General features: G+C 32.2%; 1 protein-coding gene across 3 annotated transcripts in view; it reads right to left on the bottom strand.

Moving 5' to 3' along the window:
- Window positions 1–9913: 9913 nt before the first annotated feature.
- The window catches only part of SLF1 (SMC5/6 complex localization factor 1), a 58782-nt gene continuing 56515 nt past the window's right edge, over window positions 9914–12180 (bottom strand). For all 3 annotated transcript variants that reach the window (XM_089908368.1, XM_022592701.2, XM_089908367.1), the window contains one exon: window positions 9914–10507. In XM_089908368.1, coding sequence (XP_089764494.1) covers window positions 10026–10507 — 482 coding nt within the window. In that variant the 3' untranslated portion in view covers window positions 9914–10025. The remainder of the gene's footprint in view (window positions 10508–12180) is intronic.

Genomic DNA, 12180 nt, shown 5'->3' with positions numbered 1-12180 from the left:
ATACCATCATCGTTTAAGACAGACGTAATACTTCATGAAGTTGATGTTGCTACAGGAAGTTTACTGATGGAATAATTTGTTTCAAATAACTTTTTTTTTTTTTTCAAATAACTTTTGATTATACTTTGTGTGAGCTTTGTGTTCTGTGCTGACATTGTCTACTCAAATGTCTACAAGCCTGATATTCTAACACCTCCGATGTACCTAGTGGATAGCAACCATTAACAGATGACTAATTTCTGTTTCATGCTATCAAATTTCAGATGTTTAGTTCAATGGTAAGGTTGACCATTCACTGCATTAAATAAAAAAATAATCTTTTCTAAAAATAATCAGTACTTTTTTTTGGTCTCATATAAATAATATTATACTTAAAGAAACCCAGGTTTGGTCTGGAAGAAAAAAGGCTTTCCCTGACCTTGCGTGCTGTATAAAACGCAGCACCTTGCAGGGGTGAGTATCCAGTGACACTCCTAGAGAAGTAAGAACTATCTTGAGGCATGAAAGTGATATTCAGGGGAAGCTTCATTGCTTTTACAAACTACTGCACTCACAGACTGAAAACAAGAGACTGTGAATAATAGAACTTTAACCAGTTCTTTCTCCTTCTCACGAAGGCACGATTTTGCCTTTTGAAAGCTGCTTAACTTGATTTGTTTTTGAGAGGTTTGTAAACACATAAATATTTTAAGATATCTTAAGAGACTGGATGTCACTCTAACACCGATTTGGACTGCTATATACAGTAGTCATATGAACTATGAAATATATTCCTCAATATCCTTTAGTGAGTAAATTCACTGAAGGTCATTCATTATCCAAACTACTATTATTGCCACTAATTGTGGTAATTTATAAGAAATGCATATTTAAAACATTTTCCATTTATAAAAAGAACAGGGTACTTCTTGTTTATTTTGGTACTGTTCCACAGACTCAAATTGATAGGTGCTGTCAGGATTCCAAATTAACTTTGAATCATTCTATACACTAGGATAATCTGAATTGAAAGATTCTTTAAGTGACTTTGCTCTGTGATATATTTATTGAGTACCAACTATACGACTTGCCCTGTCATAGGCAATGGTCAAACCAATGATAGCATATTAAAATCAAATCTGGAGTTGAAGTATAGTAAGAGCAAATTTTAATTGATATGTTTCTGAAAGTATCTTTTATAGAATTTTATTGTGTTATTTAAAAGTGAAGAAAAATTTAGTAGTAAGTTCTCTTATCCAGGGACCATATTCCCATTTTGATCTCAATATCCAAATGTCTCTAATGCTGAAAGGAATCTACTTCTGTATTAACAGGTCTTATTCAAAGGCTTTAATTTCAGTTTATACACTAGTTAAATATACCTAAATGTTTATTTTTGAGTTTTGTACTCAGCATTAAAAACAAATCAAAATATAAAAGGCAGTTGCTGTTCCAGAAATGCAAGTAAAGAGAGCCCCCATTATACTTCTTGCAAAAGCCTGTTTATTATTAAATTAATGCTTAAATTCTGGGGCTTTAAACGTCAAGCGTGAGTGTGTGTATTTGTGTACAGATGCCTATTCATTTGTTTGATTAGTGTGTCTAGAATCAGCCTTTTCTAATTGGTTGGCCAAGTATCAATTAAAACCACATAAAAAATAATGAGAAGAATACTTACAATAGTGTCATTCCTTTGGATTATAATTCTCCTCCCCAGGATGACTGGTGTAACTCACTGAAAGAAAAAAATCTAAAACATCCTTTTTTTCTGGTGGAGCTGTTACCTCTTCTGCCTCAGTTTCTACATTTGTACAGTGGCAGTCACATCATGACTTATTCCAGCTGAATCGCTGAGATTTAAGAAATACCAAGGAAAATTTCTTATCATGTAAGTATACTATGCAGATAAAAACCATTAAATGTCCAAAATGGTCATATGCTATAGAAACTAACACCACTGTGAAAGGTTTGCTGGAATTTAATGTTTCTATCTGTGCTTTTCCAAAGGGATCTGGGGTTAAGAACCGAAAACCAAAAAAGGTCAGGGGAGATGAATCAAATAATTCAAATTGGTTTCAAATGAGTCAGTTTATTGGGCTATTCCTTCGCATTCTGAACTGGTAACAACAAAAAAAGTGTTCTCTTGCATGCACAAGCAGTATTTTTGTAGACAGGTTTTTTTTTTTTTTTAAATGTATATGATGGTTGTGTCTCCAAACGTCACTGAAAAATTATATGACTCCATTTTAAAAAAAGGTAACGAAATGGCACTGCTCTTCTGCTCTACTCAATTAATGGTGTTACTAGATTAAGCTGAAAGCTCTATTTGTATTAAGAAAAACAGAAATAGGTAAGTAGCTGTGCCAAAGTTTTTTCAGTTTGTGGTAAAAATAAAATTGCCACGTTAATTCTCCCCTGCTGTAGATTCTTCAATGGTCTTTCAAAAGAGAAAAGGAATGACCAATGTGAGAGTCAATGAGCGAACCTACAAACCACCTCTCATTTTCTTGGGAATAAATAAATGCATCTGAGGAGACCTGGCTGAGTGAGGTTGTTACTGCTACTAGTGAGGCAAGATGGTAATATAGGCTTAGTTCCCCATTTCGGTCAAAGACAAGCTTCAAAATGACACGAGTCAACATGAGGCATTTTATTTTGCCAGAGTTCAAATGGTAAGTTAGGAAATGCTAACTGCATAGAGAAAAGTGCGCCCCTGGCCCCAACCACTTTTAATTGTCTCTTTATGACTGAAGACACATCTGAGACAACAGTCAAGAGTAATTACAAAGACAGCTGGACAACAGCAGAGAGGTGAGGGGGAAGGAAATGCCAAGATCTGTCCCAAGTTCAGAGATGTTCTTTTAATAAAGCTACTCAGAATACTGGAAACCTTAAAACTAAACTCTACATTATTTCCGCAAAACATTTTTCCTACAGTACTGATCATAACAATTACAAGTCAAAATCTGTGTATAACTTGTAATATTGAAACCATGGAAAACAATTTATTGATGTCAAGAACTAATAAACTCTGCAACCTTACACAATGGTATACCTACCCCTTCCCTTTGTCCTGGAACTCTTACAAAGTTCAGATTTCACTAACACAGAGACCTAGCAAACCATAGGAAGGTCTCTGAAGCACATGGTAACCCACCCAGAAAAGTAAAATACTATGTATGTTTTTAGAAGTAGTTTTAAAACAGATCAATGTAGTATTCGGTCTTATTTGAAGTTGCTGAACATTACCTTTTAAATTTCCCTGTAGGATGAAAAAAAGCATTTTCAGATATAATAGATAAAAACTTTTGGGGGGATATCATGAAACATCCAGCATTTGATAATTTAACCAAGAATCAGGCATACTAACTCTTATAGGGTGGGTTACCAGGTACACACCATCCATTCTTCTGGCACTATGATGCTAATACAAAGAACACACATGTACTTGGATTTCTCAGTGACTGACAATAACACTGACAAGCGAGAAATCTACCCCAAAAGACACAGTGATGTGATACTCACCAGTGTACTGTAGTTATGATGTAGGTATCCAATGTATTTATATAAAACAATTGTTAAAATATTGTATTTTGAATTGTACTACTTAAAACAGTAACTTACAAGAAGCCATTTTCCTCACCTTCACAGAAGAGGTGCAAAATAATATGCTCTGGACAACAGTGGCAAGACACTTTTGCTCAGAATTCTCTCAGTAGACGACTGACTGCTTACATCTGAATTAATGCTGTAAATAGTAATATTTAGAAGGGAATTTTTCCCAGGTGTATTATAATAAAAGAAAACAATTCTCAATTTAATCACACAGTAGTGAACTCCCTTTAAAGGAATTTAAGATACAGCCTTTGATAAATGTAGTCATCATTTAATCTTACAGTTTCTCCCTGATTTGGGGTGTTGAATCTGGAAAAAAAAAAAAATCAGAACAAGTAATTCTTCAGGTTCCCTGAAAGCTTCTAAAATCAGAAAAGGCTAATAGTGAAAATACGGTATCATGACTCCACAAGGTGTCTACATGAAGTTTAAACTTTAGCAATTTAGGAATCCTACTAAACAGTAATGACCCCGCCCAATATGGTAGGGCACTGCTTTGAAGAGGCTTAAACAGAAGACAGAAGCAGCATATCAGTAAAATAAGCCAGATTTACTTTCAAAGGAAGGGCATATAGTCCAAGAGTATTATTTGAGATCTGCATTAGATGATACTAGGCTTAATTACATCCTTACCTTGAAGAAAAATGGCATATTTTAAAAATGCACTTTATATTTTAAAAAGTCCAGTAGATGCCAGTTTAAATAAGACAACTTTAGAAAAATTTCAAAACTGATTCTTATTTATATTAGGAGCATTACTTTAAAAAAATAAATTTTATTACATTAAAAAAATAAATTGGCTACTGGTGTTATACACAAATATAAATCATGTTGCAGAGAAACCTGGAGAAGTGAAAAACAAATATTCAAAATTCTATCAGAAATACACCACTATTAGCAATGGATTTGCTTACAATCTTTTCCCCTCTGTAATTTTACTTAGATAAAATAATTTTTAATTACATTTAAATAGTTTCTATTTTTTAAAAAGGACTAAAATTAATTCGGGAAAAAGGAATTAAGGGAACAAGTTCAACCACTTTTTATAAATGGCTTTCAACCTCTCTTTAAGTCTATTTCCTCCAATAACATGACTGAGTATGAACTTAAAAGTATTTTGAAAAAAAGAGTAAAAGAACTAAAATCATGGGAAAACAAGAAATGAGAAATCTAGATTTGCATCACTTTTAAGAAAGGACTGAATCTCACTAGTCGAAATAGCCTATTTCTGATGATACCATTAAAATTGGTATTTTTATTCTTTATTTTGAGTGAATTTTAACTAAAAGAATCTTCCACCAAACACTTATCTTGACCCTTGGTTTACTGAACATTGTTCAAAATTTTCAAAGACAGTTTGTTCCTGAGATGAGGAGATCTGTCTGCCTTTTTTCTGATTTTGTACCTTCACTACCTCCTCAGTATATTAAACAGCATCTAGAAATCTTTACCCTCTTTAAACCACAATGATTCCTAACCATTTTCCCTCATCCCTTTGCCAAGTTTTCATCTTTACAATTCTGCTTTTAAGTTTTCATGGAAAGCTCTTTAAAATGCATATTTTAACACCACATATTACTTACTGCTCTATAATTTTGTCTCTGTTATAAAATAGAAACAATGCAAAGTAGAAAAAAATGCATCTTTAGGATGAAGTCAGATAACCAAGATATATATTCCTTAAAACCAAAACAAAAAGCTATTACAAATCAAACCATTCTGGTCATTAGAAAAATTTATCAGTGTCATGACATAAACCATGGTTGACCTAACCTTTAAGTTGAGAAGTACTGACAACAAACTAAATTCTTTTTATCTGTCACCACTTTAAGATTAATGATTTTTTCAACATGACTATTTCATCTGAGGACAGAAGAATGGAAAATCATTGGAAATTTTAGTTCATCTCTTATTAAGATAAATGATAGTATAATAGGTGTAAATTCAAAGCTGGATTCCAGACTTTCAGTTCAGTGCAATTTACCTGCTGGAAGTGCTAAGCACATTTTTAAAAAATTCCACTCTTTGGTAGAAATAAATCATATATTCCAACGTAGTCATTCTCTATTAATGTTTAACACCCATTATGCATTAATGTTCACTTGATCTAATTTAGATACTTTTGAAAGGAAGAGGATTAGATTTACCAAATCTGGGTTCAACTGTCTGAAAAGATTTGGGGACCACAGTAAAAAGACAAAAATTTGGAGAAAATGTTTCATCTTTAACTGGAGACAGCTCTTTATAGATGCTTGAATAAGGAACTTAATTTTTTTGGTCTATGTTAAGGGTAATATTACATATTACAAATATATAAAAATAACATTGTATGCTTATTAGGAATATTATTTTTATATAACTAATCACTGGTTACACTTTGTTGATTTAATACTGTTGGATCTTAATTCAGCAAGTAGTTTAAAAACAGAATAATTCACTATATTTGTTCTAAAAAAAGAAAAAAATATATATACATTCAACAGTACAAATACAATATTACAAAAAAAAATCAATCACTTGTGTCTAGTGCCAAGGGTTATATTTCAAGATTACAAAAATATATAGTGTAAGTGTATTTGAACTATATGCCTACACCAAAAAACAAACAAAACCCAAACCATATGGTAATGAATTCAAATACATAAAATATTAGAAAATATTTTGTACATCAAATATAAATACAAAATGTAATTTTGCTTATTAACACAAAAGTACTAATTATCAAATTCCTCTGTGATAAAAAGCTAATCACTTGGATTTGTGATTGGAAAATGTCCTTTTTAAAATAATTTAATAGAATGTTCCCCCCCCCCCCCCCGCCCCAGCAATTCACGTAAATTCATGTGTCTAAGAAAGAAAGTTGCTTGGTACTTTCATAAACTGGGAAGCATGAATTAAAGTATAACATTTTGGATGTTCTCAAAGATTAGCATTTACTTAAGAGAGAAAACTTTTTTGACTAACAATAATGTTAAAACTATCTTGTTCGTTTCCTCTGAAAAGGTCTTCTTTTAGTGCGATTTGCAGTACTCTAAAAGATGTATGCTTAAAACCTAAAAAAACAACACCACAACCTTTTCTAATTAACTTATAGTCTAATAATCTCTGATTCTGTATCAGAGCAAATAACCACCAAAGTACATCATCCTACCATAATTCATCTTAACCTACAAGGTGAATTTTTTGATAACATAATTTGATTTATAAGAAATAGTTAACTATTCCATGTCTTCAGTTTTGACATCACCAGGCACAGCGTAATTCCAAAAATGCCATCACTGACCTTTCTAACTCAATCCACATTTGTTATAAAAACAATTATCATTCTGAATTTTGCAAGCTCCACGTCAGCAAGAGGTGCGACTGGTGTGGAAGCTACGTGATAAACGCCTGAGGGAAAGAGTGCCTCATGTCACTCAAAAATGACCCCTTTCTACTGATTAAGGGGCAAGAGTGACAGGCTCTCATCAAGTTCATCACTTAACTGGAAAGGTGTGTAAATGCATATGGATTGCACATTCCATCAAAAATTTTCTCCTGTGAAGGTATTAATTTAACTTTCTATAACAGAATAAGCAAAAATGGCAAACATTTCCTAGTGTTTATATAAAGGATCCTAGCATTAATGCATTTGTGTTTATCTAGGAATGAGTACTGGGGTTCACTAAGATTGCAAAAGCACACACCACACTCTATTCACTCTAAAATTGCTAGTCACACTGATCAAATGATTAAACAATCAAACCCTTCACATTTAAAAAGAAACGAGACCAATTATTACTGTAAATTTAAGAAACACCCAAACTGAAATTAATTTTCTTCAACAGCCTACACAGAAGACAATAAAACTAGACTTACCTTCCTAGAACGTAAGCTTTTCCTCTTTTACTGTAGTCAGCCCCTGTCAAGCATACCACCTGGTACATAATAGGTGTTCAAGAAACGATGAATTCAAAACACTGATTAATTTAGCATTTAATTTATATGAGGACAAATGTTTTTCTGGTTATCTTGGACTTAATGAAATGACAAAAATTGTATATACTTGGACCACTTTATTATGTGTAGGGAAATTAAGAACTAGTAAGCTTGAAAACTTCATAGAGACCCTTCCTAAAAAGCTGCCAGGAAACATTCTAAAATCTTTTATATTCCAAATATTTGTGGGGATTACGCATGGAGAAAGCTGAATCTTAACAGCTCAGAAATCTCCTTCCAAGCTTTATTTTCTATTGTAATAAGGGCTTTCATAGGCCTTTCTTTTTTTAAAAAAAAAAAAAACAACTCCATTGAACTATGATATGAAGTCTGGCAGAGTACAATGATAAATAGCATTACTCAGCCTTCGCTTCTCTTCAGTGGCTGCAACTTTGAGATGCCTAGAGCTAAAATGCCAGGGGTCAGAAAGTCTATGAATTTTATCTATTAAAATTTCCCCTTTCTCTACATCTAAAATAAATTTGAGGCAATTATGTTTTCTAAAATAAAACATAAGTAATATGGGAAATAAAGTTTCTTATTGCAGGTTTAAATTCATATATATTTATTGGTATTTTTAACTAGGCCACAAAGCAGTAATCTGTTTGCCAAGTTATACTTTTGAAGAAGTACAAACTGCAATGACACCTTCTTGAGGTAGAGACTTCAATGGCATTTGAGTGTTTAATATTTCATGTCAGCATGGCTTGTAGAAATTGGCAGACAGAACAGTTATGAATTATTAATACTAATTGCAACTAAATGAATATTTCTTGCGAACATTTAATTTAGAAAACTACTTTTTCTTAGCAGTTAATTATCTACTTTTTCTTAGCAGTTAATTATCTCATTAACTTAGAATTATTAGCAACTTAAGAAATTACTATCTAAATGATTCGTTGTAACTAAAAAGAGGAATTAAGAATGCAAAAGGAAGTAACATTTATTAAGTGCCGTATAAGGTGAATGGCTAATAACTTAATTCTATCATGACCAAGATACCTGGTGTTATTTCCACTTGACAGGTAAGAAAACCAAAGCTAGAAAGAAACCTGCTTTCTAATTCAGTTAGTAAGAAATTACACAAGGATTTGAAACTATGTCTGTCTGATGTCAAAGTCTATGTTTTTGTTAGTTTACCAAGCAAATGTTATTCCACATGCCTTCACAAGTGACGTAAAGGGGCTACTCTTTGGAATAAAAATGTTCTTACACATCATCTGGGGAAGCACTTTACTCTCTATGAGCATTATAATGTTCCTTAGTCATGTTTTCTCTGATATTTTGGCAAGTAACAATAAACATCAAAAGAGTTGTATGATGTCACATTTGAAGGCTAACTAGAAACAACTAATACTTCTTACAGTATGTGTAAAAAATTACTGATTTAAAAATGTAGGAAAAAAACTTGACTTTTATAATGTGGCAATTTTTAGTTTAGACTGTAAACCCAGTAATAAGACTCTCAGCATTTGTATCCTGCTAAAAGATCTATTTCCAAAATAAAACTAAAGTGTGCTTCTTTAGCAGATTAATTGCTGTGAGATCATCACTTAAGTTTCGAAATGGAAGTTCTAATGTTTCTTTTCCAGCTGTATCACAATGTAACTTATTCCCACTAGTAAAGCAACTCCAGTTTCAAAAGTAATTATTATCCATATCCTTTCTTTTAGTTTTACTACAAATTACTATTAGGAAAAACTGCAAATTGAAATGTTACTACTCTGTAAATACATACTGTACATTAAGATTTTAGATAATCTCAAATCCTTTACTTTGTTGCCATTTATAATCTTAATATTTAATAAAACATTATGAAGCAAAATGTTTTCACTTACAGAATAGTGGTTACATGGAGTAGAAATACACTTTCTATAGGAACTGCTAAAATAAAATAGATCAAGGGATCAAACTATTAGCACATTTACTAAATTTAAAAACCAAAAGAATATATTATTGTGAATTTTGAAATGTTTATTTTAGAAACACGTAAAACTGAGTATTTTATTCCAACAGCCTACAGAGAAGAAACAGGGAGCTACATGTTTATAGGTGCACATTTGCATGAATATTCTTGCCATGATGCTAAGACCCAGAACACCTAGAAGAGAGGACATTACATTTTGATTTGAAAAAATATTTAAATTAAAAAATTTTACATGTACAATATAAATAAATAATACATTTAGAACAAAAAATAATAAAGACTAATAAATGCAATGTGTATCAAACAAAACTATTTTTTACTTTTGAGTTAAATCCTACACACTGGAAAAAGAAGCCTATATTATAGCTTTGGATAAGTTCTTTAAGTGCTTTAAAGATTTAGCAAGGCTGCAAATTCTGTCAATAAATAAATGAAATTATTTATTGTTTATAAGCTATGAAGTCCATAATAAATGACAAAGCAAGCTGAGCAGGTTTAGAAAGCTGACCCATATTTTCTGTTATCATCATGAAAACTCAGTGACCGACCGACACATCATTTCCAATGTCACCAATAAGGCCTCAGTGTGTACTCCAGGACACGCTTTTAAATTCTCAGGGAGTTCCTTAAGAATATTTGGGAGTTTCTGCAATGTCTTTATATTTCTAGCATAAAGATCCAATAACCAGTCAGTACGAGCACTAGTGGTTTCCTTATAATTCTGACAAACTATAAGCAGGTCATTTAGATGAGTTAATCCTCTGAAAGCTAAGAAGAGCTCTGAAGACAAACCAAAAACTGAACAAAAATTTAGCAACATCCTACTAAGTAAAAATGAGCCAAATTCAAGTTGCTGGTGGTAAAAATGTTTCTCTGCTTGTGCATGAAAGTTCTCCACTGTATCTTCTATTTTTGTGATAGCAAATAGTTCTTCCTTGACTTGAGATGATACCACATAATCCAAGGGCAATTCCCCCTTAGAGTTCCTCTGCTGCAGAAGCACTGGGCCTGTGAAAAAGAACATGCAAAACGTTAAGAGTTAAACATTCTTATTTTGGCAGTGTAACAGCCATTTTCTCTCTCCTTTTTTCCCCAAAGCATCCAGGGCTCAGTTTACAGTCATATTTTGTAGTAATTCATATTGACATAATTAACTGGTTCTGTATACTAACTGACTAATAAAGGTGCATTAGAAAAAGATAATCTAGTCAATTGCCTAATCAGGTTTGCCTAAAAGCACATGCCTTAGTTCAATAAATAACATATATGGTTATAAATCTTAAAAAAAAACTATGATAAAACTTTATAAGTTGTCATCTTCAAATAAGAATATCAGTGTTCCTGGAGGAAATTAAAATACATTTATCTTAAATTCTGTGTAAGAGCCTTAAAGGTATTTCATAATATCACCAAGCGGAAAAAGTACTGACCCCTTCCATTGCTAATAGGCAATGGTAGCAGTGCAGACTGCAAAACTTTGCCCAGACACAGAACACGTTTTTCATTATCCTTGCTTATGTTCAATTTTTAATATAGGTAACTGATTCACAAAAAGTAAATATTAACTGCTCTGGGAAAAACTCAGATTTCATCCATCTATGCTAGCTACACCCATCTAACCATCTACTAAGAAAGGTTTGAAGATACAGTTTATCCCCTGGGTAGTTAAGGATGATATGAGAGGGGCAAAATAACAATGACTCAGTATTTGGTCACACAGCAAAGTACAGGAGTACTTCGCACCTCTGCCAGTCAAGTCCTATAATTATTTATGTACTTTGCCATAAAAATGTTACAAGGGATATAAAAGTTTGAGTACTAGCAGACATAATCAGAAGATTCTACCATACAACACAGATCTTATTGTCAGAGATTACAGATCATAGCTGCTAAAACTCTTAATGATGAACCTGATGAGACACATGTAGTGGCCTAGATATAAAATGTACTTAATGTAAAAGATCAACCAGTAATGACATACGATTAATGTATAATTTACGGAAAACATCCTAAATCAAAATTAGATCTATTTTCATTATGTTGATATTTCAAAAAATATGTTTCAAGTTATTCCTGTTTAAAAGAGAAAATACAACAAAATTATGAACACAAGATACCAAAAGTAAACAAAGGTTTTAGAAACATAATTTAAATTATTGCTCTCAATACTGAGCGACTCACAATGAAGAGATAATATAGTTTCTACAATGATGGTGTCAAACCATTTGACAGGTCCAAACTCAGATTATACCTAAGGCAAAGAGAAGTCTATGATTGCTGAAGGACCTTGATAAATGCAAATACAAGTAGATTTCCTCTCTTGGGACAAAGAACTCATCAATTTACTATTCTTCACTAGAGGTCCTAAAACAATTCACATTGGTTAGTATAATGCCTTCTTCTTCTGAAAAGTTGGACTTAATACCTTAATACAATAATGGCTTTTACATCACTTAGGCCAATTGAAGCAAAGCCAAATATTGGCTTGGAATGTCACATACATAGTTAAGTAGAAAACTAAAACACTTAGGAGATATAACAGTATGGTTTTGTAAACATATAATACTAAAAAAAGTATAAGAACTGAAAAATACATCGATTATGAAATGGTATAAGTAAAACAGACACACTAAGGCCTTTAGGGGGCAGGAGAAGACTATAAATAACCAAACATGTTAAAC

Source organism: Delphinapterus leucas, chromosome 3 (assembly GCF_059928025.1).
Source record: "Delphinapterus leucas isolate spDelLeu-1000000601 "Yukka" chromosome 3, BTC_Dleu_Yukka2, whole genome shotgun sequence".
NCBI classification, from domain to species: Eukaryota; Metazoa; Chordata; class Mammalia; order Artiodactyla; family Monodontidae; genus Delphinapterus; species Delphinapterus leucas.
This window is presented reverse-complemented; position numbering and strand designations above follow the sequence as displayed.